The sequence below is a fragment of the Rhamphochromis longiceps genome, linkage group LG19, assembly GCF_057381845.1.
Source record: "Rhamphochromis longiceps isolate RC_006_pf linkage group LG19, R_longiceps_female_GT1.1, whole genome shotgun sequence".
NCBI lineage: Eukaryota > Metazoa > Chordata > Actinopteri > Cichliformes > Cichlidae > Rhamphochromis > Rhamphochromis longiceps.
The window spans coordinates 21,275,131-21,287,762 of record NC_140575.1 but is presented as its reverse complement, the minus strand read 5'-3'; the positions used below and the strand labels follow the sequence as shown (position 1 = coordinate 21,287,762).

Here is a 12,632-nt window from a genome sequence, read left to right as displayed (position 1 = left end):
AAGAATATATACATATAAAAATAACCCTATACATGAGTATAGCACAGCTTCCCTGACTTTGGGAAGTATTGTGAGGAAGTATCGAGGAAAAGATGATTTAAATTTAAAGTCCATGACTTCTGGAAGCTGCACTGCTATGACTCTTCCTGTGTGATCTCCACCGCCCCGTGGACACGTGCATTTCCTCTGTTTCCTGGTGTCACATTTATGAAGTATTTCTGTGTAACCTCTAAACGTCCTTCCTTCCTTTCATTGTTTCTTTGGAAACATTTTGAAGATTAGTCACGTTTTGTCATTGGAAAGCTGAATAAGATCGAATAATTTATATGACGAGTAATGAGAAAGCGACATATTGATTTTATTAGATTTGTTTGTGCAGATGTAAAAGTTTCCTGAAAGTTGAGTAATAGCTGTTCTCGTTTTTCAGGATTTAATTATCATTGCAAAGAGGCCTGTTTTATTCAGAACCTGGACGGGGATGGAACTGTGTAATTCCTGTTAGAACGGGATTAGCAGGAATCCTACTCTGCCCCCTAGTGGGATCACTCCATAGGAATTTCATGAATGCGACTATCAGCAAAATTAGGGCTCCTTTTTGGAAACAAGCATGTTTCTTTTACACTTTTTAAAAATGATTTCAATGATATCTTTTTAAAGTTCACAATCAAGGCACGGTCCTCTCATAATGCTTTCTTTCTCACAGTGCATGAGGAGTCTTTATGCTATTTCCTGTGGTAAATGGGAGCATTTAATAACATCTGCACAAAATAGTTGGAGCTTATCTTCAATATGTAATGTGCAAAAGTATTGAGCCACCAATTATTTCTTTATGTTTTGCTTTCAACAAGACAGACTTTCCTGTAATTTTTGAAGGTGTTTTTACAGAACTTACTGAAGTCTCATTAGAAATGGTCTCAGTAGGGTGGCTGTCAAGAAGCCATTATTAAGGAATGGAATATGAGCTTTGAGCGGTGCCAAATTACACAAGGACTGAACACATAATCAGTGGCAAGTGGTGTTATGAAGTGAGACACAGTAGAGAGACTGTCACCTTTTTAATCTGCATTTCAGCCAGTGATGTTGAAGACCTTTGTTCATGATTCCTTCAACTTTGAGAAGAAGTTTCTTTTTTTTCTTTTTTTTAGACTAATAATGATCACAAGTGCACTGCCAATATTGTAAAAGCATACCTGGATAGAAAAACACACAATGGAACACATATCAGGACCTCAACTACTCAACAAGCAGTGTGGGATCATCTTGAAAGGCCAGCCAACATCCAGAGAAGAGCTGTCAATGTCCTTTAAGAACCACTGAGAACTATTTCTGAAGACTAGTTAAAGAGATTACAAGAAAGCTCACCTGAGAGAGTTCAGGCTTTTGAAGAATAAAGGTGGTCATACCAAATATCAGCTTTAAAGCTGAGTGGAATTGTACATACATCCATTCGCTTCTGCTAATCCAGTTCAGGGTTGCAGAGGGCTGGAGACGACCCCAGCTACTATAGGGCGAGAAGCGGGGTTCATACTGCACAGGTTGCCAGCCTGACACAGGCCTAAATAAACTCTGTTTGCACATCGTTCAGTTGCTGCACCCATTTTCCAATTTTCCTAGCAAAATATAAAGAAAGTTGAGAAGCATAAGACTTTTGCACAGTACCTGCGTACTCTGGATACAGTAACCTTAAACCAGGCTGACACACAACTAATACAAATCAATAACAAAACAAACAAAGCAGCATTTAAAATATTACTAAGCAACTCTATAATCAGGAATAAACCCATGACTTCCGATTTAAAAGCATAAACTTGATCTGGCTTCAAAGTGAATGACCACAAACAAGCGTGAACAGAGAGAGGCTGTGAGAAAGACGGACACAAACAAACAGTCCAGAGAGATGAAGAGAGAGGCAGAAAGAGAGAGTGAACGTGTGCAGGGAATGCAGAGGCCACGTTGGTGCCGCCGCGGCTGCAAAACCCCAAACGGACAAGAACAGTGCTCCATTGTTCCAGAGATGGACGCAGAGCACTGATCGGTGTTCATCGGCCAAGAGCGAGCCAGTCTGTTTGATTTGCCTCTAATGTGATGCTAGTGTCTTGAGGCACAGTGTGTTTTTTTTGTTTGTTTTTTTTTTATTTTAGTTTATTTTAATTTAATTTTTTTTTAAATCTGAAGTTGAGTTGTTAGGGGAAATGGTGGGATAGCAGTAAAAAAGATGAAGAAAATAACTTTGGACAGCAGGTAGTGTCGTGTTCTTTAGTTTGATGTTTGTTTGTTTTTTATTCGAGCTTTTCTGATTAACTGAATATTTTTTGTTAATTTTTAGGTTTCCTGTTCACAAATCCAGCTCGGACGATGGATCAGGAGGTAAGTCCAAACTTGACTGGTGTATTTTGTTTTCATTTTTTATTCTATATTAAATAAATATGAGTTTTCACATGTTCATTTACACACTTAATCTTTCCTAATCACCACTAAGATTTGTTCATTTATTTCTTCTGGAGAAATGGAAGGAATTCTTTCCCTTACCATACTACTTTATTGTTTACCTGTTTATCAATTTGGGGTGATTATACTTTGAATCTGTTTTGTTGTTGTGTTTTTAATTTCTCCTGTGCTAAAATTGGTTTATATGTAATAGGAAAATGGGATGGAAAACGAAAGAGCAAGTCTTTTTGGCAAAGTTTCAAGAAGTCCCAGAAGGGTGTCGTTCGTCAGATCTCAAAAGGTACCTCAAATAAACATGAAAAAAATGCTTTTGGTTTTTTTGACATTAAGAATTTTTCTTAAATTTCGTCGTGTTCCTTAATGTAAGGTGTCATTGCTAATTTTTGCAGGTGATGATGTTGGGTTTGTGGCCAGTGAAGTTACGATGAGTGATGAGGAGCGAATTCAGCTGATGATGATGGTGAAGGAAAACATGATCTCCATAGAGGAAGCCCTGGCACGGGTAGGATGTTCTGCATCCCAGAGAAACTCAACCTTAGATTATCCAGCTGCTGTGTTACTTTGACCTTGTGGGGGAAAAACACACATTTTTATGGATAAACTACAAGAAAGTCTTATCATATTGTCGGAAACTTTGTATCCATGCATCACAAAAAAAAGTCCTGGCACGATTTAATCTTATGCAGATATATGGTCAAACTAGGGTTTAATCTGCACAGTGAATATCATGTAATTTTTATAATTCATCATAAAATACTACATACTACATTTTCCAGGATTACTTCCTCTTTGACTGATTGGCTCCTCATAATAGACTCTAAATCTACATCATTAACTAACAGGCTCATTCTTTTTTTGCAGCTGAAGGAGTTTGAAATACAAAACAGACAGACATACAAGGCTGATCTCACAGAGTCCACTGATCCCTCCAGTACCCCAAATGAGTCGTTCAGCTGTAACGTAAGTCTCTAAGGGCATCTTATTTGCTTTTTAATGCTGAATCGCTACTTCAGACAGTGTGTTGTGCATGAGGACCTCCGATTTACCCGTGCCAACGCTGCTGAGGCGTTGACAGTGCCGTTTTCTTTTTCGCTCTGTCCCGATGATGAACCAGGGCCCCTCTAAAGCCCTGCAGCTCAGGGTCCTTTCCCAACTGCAGGGCATTGGACGAGCTTCTATTCATTGCTGTCAAAGCCCTAACCCCCTATTGTGCTGTGGTGAGCGGGTGGATTCAGCACAGGGCTCTGTTATGCAGGCTGCAGCTCTATTATGCGTGGGTGGGGTGATTAGGGGGCTCAGGTTCAGGGCACATTTTTCACATTAGTCTGTATGGCCTGACTGTTTCTCTTTACTATATGTATCAATCTCACTCTTCTCTTTTTTTTGTATTTATGTGACCTTTGTAAAATAAAAATCCTTCCTTCTAACTCTGAACTTCTATTGTATATTTCAAGCTGCTAATCAGCTTTCATTTGGTCTCACGATGTCTGTTCTGAGAGATGCATGCCGCTGATGTTTTGGTCAGCAGATAGTGCTCAGCATGCATGACCCAAGACTGCAAATGCACCACTGACATTTTCAGATAATGGTTAAGGTGATTTCCAAGCAGATAGCTATTTAATTTTCTGTACATAGAAGGCTTTTTTTAGTCTGCTGTGACCCACTGTGTATGTGTTAGCTCTCTGCACGGGGCCCCAGTGTCATCACTGTGGTTTCCTACCACATATATTTATATTAAGCTACAAGCTTCTACAACAGATAGTTGCAAAGCATCCACAGCAAGTACGCTGATGAGTTACTAGAAATGAGAGTAATTAAGATAGCTCACAGTTTTAGGCTTGCACACTGTAGTATACAAAAAGCAAAAGTGTTGCATAATATCTCCTGACCTACTGAGAATATTAGGCCTCAGAGCCAAAGTGTTGTTACAGATGTTGTCTATTAATACAGTTCTTAATATTCTTTTCCATCAGCCCTGCGACCTGTCAGACAACGAACAAGAGGAATCTGTCACATTCAGGAGGCTCCACAAGCTGGTCAACTCAACCCGGAAAACGAAGAAGAAGCTGATCAGGATTGATGAGTCTAAGAGGCCTGGAGCAGAGGGTACTAAAACTACTCTCAGATAGTATCTAATGTGGTAGAGGAAGCAGTGTGGCACACCGCGGTGCTGAATGTGGCATTTATGTGGCATATTTATAGCATGTTTTTACTTTTCCCCTGCTTTAAATAATGCTCAAAAACCACAATCTGGCAAGTTTCCAAAGATAAAAGTATCAAATACAGTTTTATTGGCAGATTGGAAAAGCTCTCTGAAGCAGTAGATGCTGTAACAATCTTATTTCTTTAGTATTGACCATGAATGGCTCACAAATTGCAGCTATTATCAAATAATTAATAAATGCAGTTGCTGATTTTATTAGATTTGTTAATAAACTCTCTTCTGTTCTCTTTTTACCCACCAGAGAGCCTGAATGCAGATGGCCTTCCCTGTGGAGATGCCAGCATCTCTCTATATTCAGGTTTGCAGAGGAAACCTTTAGTCTGTCCAGTGGACTCCCTGGCTTCAACCCTGCAGGAGCAACTCTCCTATAACCGAGACCCGGACAGCCTGACCACCTCGCCGTCATCCAGCAGTGTGGACACCTGCAGTAGCCAAAAGACCTTCCAGACCTTGAGCAAGTCTAGTGGTAGCCCTATTCACCAGGAGACCAACATAGCAGGGGAGGTGCGGGAGCCAGGCGAAGGCTCTTCTTTTTCTGAAACAGAGGGCTGCAGTGAGGAACCCAAAATTGCACGCTCGGTGACCGATGGCGCGCTGCGTCACCCGGTCCTCAACCCACTCAGTCACCACGGGGTGAGTACACAGGCACATTTAAATAAAGACTGCAGTCTAGATTGTTTAGTAACGAATCCTTTCACCTCCATTGTTAGTGAGTTTGCACCATTGGTACCATTATTTAAGCGTCTCAATGAGGCAACAACAAACTGCCCATTTAAACTGGCCTTTTAGTTTGAAAGAGAGTCTGGCACACTCACATAAAGTTCTAAATTCCTAAACATGTCACAGTTTGTACATAATAGCCTCATTTATTCTTATCTTCTTGTTGTCTTGTATTTGTACAGAAACTCGGGATTAATGCTTAACTAAACAAGACTGGTGCCTATCAGTGGTACCATACACCATCACTGATCCTGGTTAAACGTAAACATAGTTGAAGTCTATTTAAGAATGAATAATAAGCAACCTCAGGAACTAACAAACCACTAGACGTGTACATTTTCCATAACACTGTCTTTTTATTTATTCATTTCTCTATGTCAGCCTTATGTTGTTATTCTTGTGGCTTAAAAGCATAAATGGTGGGAACAATTGCACCTGCAGCAGAAGACAGACCGTGCTCTAAAATCTCATTTCTTGCTTTCTCTTGTGTTTTCACAGAGAGCTTCTAGCTTTGGAGGATTCGACCTGACCAACCGCTCAGTGACTGCAGTCAGCCCTGAGAACGATAACACTGTATGTGGCACTAAATGTGACCTGAATCAAAGTCAACTTTATTGTCTGTAATATGTAGAGAATATATGCAGTATTGTGTAGCCCTCTGTGTGCAACAAGAATGGATCAAAAACGATGAAATTAAATAGAGAGCCATAAAAATTTGTGACACAGATATGAAAGTAAATGTGAAGTACACAAGATTTATTAAAATATATAAGCTGTGCAAGGAATCCTAAAGCTATCTAAATAAATATGAATTATAAGTTTAATCTGATTTACTTATTTCCATCCTTTTTACTTCTCTGTGTTTGTAAATTAGATCAAAACTGGAGACGGGGATTTGAGAGATGGCGTTAAATTCCCACCAACACCTCGTATCTCTCTGGGTAAAAAAGTCAAGTCTGTGAGAGAGACGATGCGCAAACACATTTCCAAGCGATACCATAGTTCTCTCTCTGAGCAGGTATGTTTTTAGAAGCATTTATGTGTGTTATCATTGTAAAGTATGGGTGTGAGGATTTTTAAGCAAGTGTAATAAATGGGTTTTTTTGTCCTTATATCTTCCAGTCAAGTCCAGATCGCTCTTCCAGCTGCCCTCACTCGCCTCAGATAGACTCTGACTCTTTGGAGAAGCCCAAACTGAAGCCAGGAGGGTCCGTGGAAAGCCTGAGGAGTTCTCTCAGCGGACAGAGTTCCATGAGTATGTCTGTGTCGTGTATATTTTAATAACTCTCAGTATTTGTTTAAACTTGATGTTTGATGTTTATCGCTTTTGAAGTAGTCTAAACATTCTGATCTCGCTGTATTCATCTGTGGTTAAAAAAAAACTAACTCCTGAAGTAAAGAAGAACATTTATAATATTTTTCAGATACTAACAGACCCATGATAACTTGTGGTCTTGATGTGACATCTTCTTTTCTGATTCGTGCAGGTGGTCAGACGGTGGGCACCACCGACTCCTCCAACAGCAACAGAGAGAGTGTGAAGTCTGAGGACGGAGAGGAAGACGAGCTGCCTTACCGTGGACCCTTCTGTGGACGTGCTCTGGTTCACACAGATTTCACTCCAAGTCCCTATGACACCGACTCCCTAAAGCTGAAGGTAGGCTATGTTATATTGCTCACTACTTAGATATGAGCTCGTACTGAAAAACAAAAAAACTCAAGCTCAGCTTATCTCGATTCGCAGAGCGGAGACATCATCGAAATCATTAGTAAGCCTCCGATGGGTACGTGGATGGGGATGCTCAACGGTAAAGTCGGAACCTTCAAGTTCATTTATGTGGATGTTCTGAACGAAGAGGAGGTGAAGCCCAAGAAAACACGCAGGAGGAGAAAGGCCCGGCAACCCAAACCCACCTCTGTGGAGGAACTGCTTGATCGCATCAACCTCAAAGTAAAGAAAGGCGTACATTTGTGATTAAAAGCAGTGACTAAAATACTTGCATGTGATTGGCTTTAGCTCTATTTAAAGGAACAGTTTGACATTCAGGGGAAGTACACTTACTTGCTTTCTTTTTGAGAGTTGATAACAGCAACCACCTTCAAATCTGTACAGACTAATATTATTCCCCCACCTCCTCACTAGTAAGGTGTTACATACTGTTTGTTAAATCAATGGGGAAATAAAGTGCAAAAGCAACTAGTTATATGTAAGTATATAAGTGATAGTTATATATTAAGAGTTTTAACATGTTAGTGAGATTTGCCTTTATTTTGTATGATGCTTCCCTCTCCTCTCAGTCTTAAGCATCACCTTACTCACAGCAGGCCAATAGGAGTATTTTCTAAAATGTCAAACTTACAACTTTTACCTGTAGCTTAAATAGATTATTTTTCATTTTCATCTGTGTTGGGAAATTTTAAAATTAAGCTAACTTCATATTTGTTTTGCAAGATGTGCATGCTCAAATGGCATCCCTCTTACATATTTTAATGGATCGGTTTGTGCACCTTTTATTATCGCCTTTCTACAGGAGCACCTGCCCACCTTTCTTTTTAACGGTTACGAGGATCTAGACACATTTAAGTTGCTAGAGGAGGAGGACCTGGACGAACTCAACATCACAGACTCGCAACACAGAGCCGTGTTGCTCACCGCTGTGGAGCTGCTGCAAGAATATGATGGTGGGTCAGACAAACAATAGAAAGTCTCGCTCTATCATAGAAACGTCCTCAATCCAAGGGCCACATTTCAAATTAGAATATTTGAGGGTTTAGATGTACAGATCGGTATCTAAATACTGTCTGCAGTAGACACACAGTCCGAGTTTGGTTTCAGCTTCTGTAGACATTTTTTCTGTTGTTGCTGCATCTCATGGTTTAATAGTTAAATTTTGAAGAATAAATGAACAAATCCTGCATAATCCTCTTTAACTCAAATAGCCACAGTAATTTGCAAAATTTTACCATTTAATTCATGTATGGCTTGAAACTAGCAACTGGGATCATAACATCGGGAAATTGTTTGAGGTCACAAAGTAAAGAGACTGAGGGGCATTTTTTCTTCTAACAAAGTCTGAGTAGTTGCCCCCTGCTGGCCATCGGAAAGAATGCATGTTTAGACTTGGAAGTAGGGGTGGGTTTTTATAATCGATTCATCGATTAAAATCGATTCTGGCTTGGATAACGTAAAATCGATTCATTAAAATCCTGAATTGATTTTTTTAATATAAATTTATTTTGCCCGAAATGCCAGAATCTCTGGTGACATCTCACAAAATTTCAAGAACCACCAAACAGTTAAGACAGTAAATGAGAGCAGGTACACGGATTCTGCACATAGACTTAAACACACAGCGCGACCTGCGGATCAGAATCAGTTAGATGTCGCCTTTCTCACGGTCGGGGCTGAAAGCCGACAGCTCGCTGATTCTGATCTGTCGGCGGGTCCACGCTTTGTGTTCACGCCCTTTATGAGCCGATTCTAAAGCTGTTAGTTTGATCTCTCTCCAAACAATATTGACCGAACCAGCAGCAAAAGAAGATCCAAACGCTTCACATAAACATCGTCATGTATTCACTCTGACTTTTACTGTTTTGCTTCCACCGCGATGCACAGCTCTCTCTCTGTACTTCAAGAACAGTTTCCCTTTCTTCATTATTCGCTTGCTTGTTACGCACAAGTCTACTGTCAGCCGCTGTTTTTTTCCCTTTTACATTCTTCCGAAAAGAAAACCTCATTTCTGCTGTTCAATACTGAACAAATTTAAACTTTTTAAAATTATTCAAAATGCAAAACGCTGTGTCTGTAATCAAACCGCTGTAACTTCAGAGGTAATGTTCATATGTTGATTAATGGTTTTCTTTCGTTTTTGATGTACTGCAGAATATTTTATAAAATCCCAGGCCAGGAAAATCACCTTCATGTTTTTCTGTGTTTTATCTTCAGCTGCTGTGACGCTCACACCTGTGATAAAGTCTTGCGTGTGTCAGCTTCCTTTTTATTGATACAAAAATATGTAAATGTACTGATCTGAATTATAATATTTCTGACTGTCAAAATTTCCCAGATTTAAATCGAATTGAATCGAATTAAATCGAATTAAATCGAATCGTGGATCGAATCGATTCGGGACCTTGTGAATCGGAATTGAATCGATTCTAGAAATCAGTGACGATACCCAGCCCTACTTGGAAGTCACAGTTTTGCACGACTTTCTTTTGACTGTCATGCCCCTGGTGGCGGCGTTGTGCATTGCAGGAAGCAGCGACCCAGAGCGAAGCGGTCAGTCTGAAAGCTCACAGGAGAAGCTGCTGCCGGACAGGCGTGGCCTCTTGGGAGACTCCCCGCGAGACTCTGGCTGCTACGAGAGTAATGAGAACCTGGAGAACGGTAATGACAGCCTGACCCGCCTGTGAACACTGTACGCTTCTTCAGCCCTCCTCTGCCTCATCCCTGTCTAGAAAGACTCTCCAGCTCAAGCATTCCAATCCACCAGATTCTGTTTCCATGCTCTTCTGGAAAGACTCAGCTGTCGTCGCATTTACTTCTAGCGCTTCATGTTTGTTTGTTTTTTTCTTCCCTCAAGCATCGTCATGCTTTTTTCTGTTTCTGCATCACTGAATCAAACTGTTTTGCGGTCACGTGTCTGTTCAGTGCTTCTGAAAGTTGGCATCACTTGCCTTCTCAACATAATACAGAGGACAGGTAACAAGGGACTAGCAAATTTACTTGATGTTGAGCTGAGCAGTGACATTTTTCAGGCCTTGGAAGAAGCTGCGTGCAGAGCAGCTTGCAGATCTACAAATAGATCCGCAGTGTTGACTTGTGTGGTGGTTTTTGCATTTGCTGAAAGTGGTGGCTGTTGTGTGATGAGTGTTTAAACAAGCTTTAGGTCTACTTACATTAAAAACAGTACATTTTTGCAGTAAGTGCTCGCTTTATTCACAGCTGTATCATGCTTACAGTGGTTTTCTCTTTAGACTTAAGTCTACAAACTGTCGAAATGCAAAGAGCTGTGCTTTCTGAATGTTACGTGATTGGACTAAGATGTCAGATCAGCCTCACCTTAAAGTGTATTTCCTTTAAGATTCTGATGTTTGTGTGTGTATTTTTTTTTTTTTTTTAGTCCAGTAAAACCTAATGTTGCACAATATTTTATCACGTGCCTGAAGACTGCATATTGCAGCAGAATTAAAATATTTACTTAACAGTGTAAGTGTTTAAAATAAGGCATTTTGTATCATTGTAAATGCACAAAAATGCAGAGGGCTTAGGGCTACTTTAAAATGTTTAACCAACTTCTCATTGAAGTGTGGCATGTTTGGGCCCTGAAGTCTCAGCATTTTCTGAAGTGTGCTTCTGTCGTGGTTGAGTGTGAGGAATAAATCACTCCATGCTTTACCACAACTGACTGCTTGCTGCTTTTCTTTTACCCATCGTTCATTTTAGTGCACATTTAGCTGCTTGTTTTGACTTTTTTCTCTTTGGTGTCATTTCAAAGTAGACACTTTCCAAGACTCCCTGCTCTGCTGCTGTTGTGTTTAACCCAGATACATGTCACAACTGCCTGGCAGCTGTATGATCTGCGCACACTCCACTTGTTTATTTCAGGAAGGGGCAAAAAGACACGCTCGACCATCAGCAGATCTTCATCTGGCTTTGAGTCCAGCCACCTCCCATCCCCAGAGTACCCTGTCCTCCCCCTGCCCCTCGCCTCCATCCAGTCCAGCAAGTCTTCATCCCACAGTAAACCCAGATGCTTCCCCCATGTCCATCCTAACCTCCCAAAGCGCGGTTTGAGCTCAATAAAAAGTCGTATTCAGAGCAGATCGTTTGCTAGGAGCCACAGCTGCATGGAGCTAAGAAGAAACGCAGCACAGACTCCGCTACGCCGCTGCTTCTCCCTGACGATTCTCCACAAAGATCAGAAGAGAAGACTCCTCCTCCGCCCTAAAGACTTAAATCTGTACATAAAGAGCACAAAAAACCCACTGACAGTCGTGCGTCCATCCTCCCACGCTTTATGTAGGACATCATACACTGCTGCATGTACCAGCACAGCAACACAGCAGGCACACCCAGAGCCGCCACCCACAGCTCCACCCAAAAGGTCCAGCGACCATGTAGCTGCACCTTCCTTATTAAACCCAGAGCGAGAGCCCTTACCGACAGTAATGCCCGACAGAGAGCACATCTTTCTAGGAGAAAGGAAGGGTGCTTCAGTTTCAGCCACTTCTGAAGCTTGTCGGCTGAAACGAAAAGAACTTAGAAGTAAATCTGGCGGTGGAGCCGGTTTCTAACAAGGTCTGTACAGTAAGTGCAGTACAGAAAGGTGTCTTTACAGCTGTTGATTTCTGGTTTTCAGCTAAATGGAAATTCTGAAAATCTAACCACAGGTTTTCAAAGAAAATATAACAGTGTAAACTTGACATCTAAAGTGGAAACGTGAAGGTCTGTGCTTACGCTGTTAAACCACATTCATGTAGCTACTGACCCCCTCGGTCACAGTTTCAGTGATCTCCATTCAGCTGAATCTGGTTCGTCTCTGCAGTGGAGCTGTGCAGAGTCCAACAGTTACACGAGCAGTAGCGCTCGCTCAGAGTTCTCATTTTTCAACACAAAGCATTCATGAATAATTTACTCCTTCTGGGTTCACTGTAATGGAACGTTTTCAAACTGTTAATATGAACTGAGTGTTTTGTTCTTGTTGTGTGTATGTGTGTATATATATAAATATAGAATATAATAATCACAGCTGGCCTATACAGACAATTTGGCCCCAGATGGCAAAGTACGGGCGCAAACTAGAAAAGCAATAAGCAGTTTCTTTTTCAGGGTTTATTGACACAATGTTTATATTATATTAGGAACACCCCAATCAAAACATCTGCTGTGAAAGGAACCTAAAATTATTAACAGGCAATCAGCTTTTATGATAACAAAATGAATGTTTCCAGACAATGCAAAAACATTATCTCCACTGAAATAGTGATACAGAAAATGTTCTTATGTATTATAAGCATAAAAATAACAGCAGTAAATGCTTTTTTTTCTTAAATCTGATGTTTTTACAGTACTGTTACAGAAAGATGTAATGATGATAATGATGTAATATCCTGAAAACTTATTAACGATTAGTTAAATTAAAACTCCACCAGTGTTAAATTAAATTATTAAATAATTATATTTCCATAAATCATGTTTCTTATAGTCTTTTTTTTTTTTAAATGTAAAATCTAC

General features: G+C 40.4%; 1 protein-coding gene across 1 annotated transcript in view; it reads left to right on the top strand.

Moving 5' to 3' along the window:
- Window positions 1–12,627, top strand: part of sash1b (SAM and SH3 domain containing 1b) — a 64,570-nt gene extending 51,943 nt beyond the window's left edge. Inside the window, exons 5-18 of the mRNA XM_085392313.1 lie at window positions 2,327–2,367; window positions 2,642–2,728; window positions 2,838–2,950; window positions 3,310–3,408; window positions 4,422–4,554; window positions 4,914–5,305; window positions 5,891–5,965; window positions 6,267–6,410; window positions 6,515–6,647; window positions 6,880–7,049; window positions 7,137–7,343; window positions 7,924–8,074; window positions 9,651–9,782; window positions 11,004–12,627. Of these exons, the coding sequence (XP_085248439.1) occupies window positions 2,327–2,367; window positions 2,642–2,728; window positions 2,838–2,950; window positions 3,310–3,408; window positions 4,422–4,554; window positions 4,914–5,305; window positions 5,891–5,965; window positions 6,267–6,410; window positions 6,515–6,647; window positions 6,880–7,049; window positions 7,137–7,343; window positions 7,924–8,074; window positions 9,651–9,782; window positions 11,004–11,692 (2,566 nt within the window). The 3' untranslated portion in view covers window positions 11,693–12,627. The remainder of the gene's footprint in view (window positions 1–2,326; window positions 2,368–2,641; window positions 2,729–2,837; window positions 2,951–3,309; window positions 3,409–4,421; window positions 4,555–4,913; window positions 5,306–5,890; window positions 5,966–6,266; window positions 6,411–6,514; window positions 6,648–6,879; window positions 7,050–7,136; window positions 7,344–7,923; window positions 8,075–9,650; window positions 9,783–11,003) is intronic.
- The last annotated feature ends 5 nt before the right edge of the window (window positions 12,628–12,632 follow it).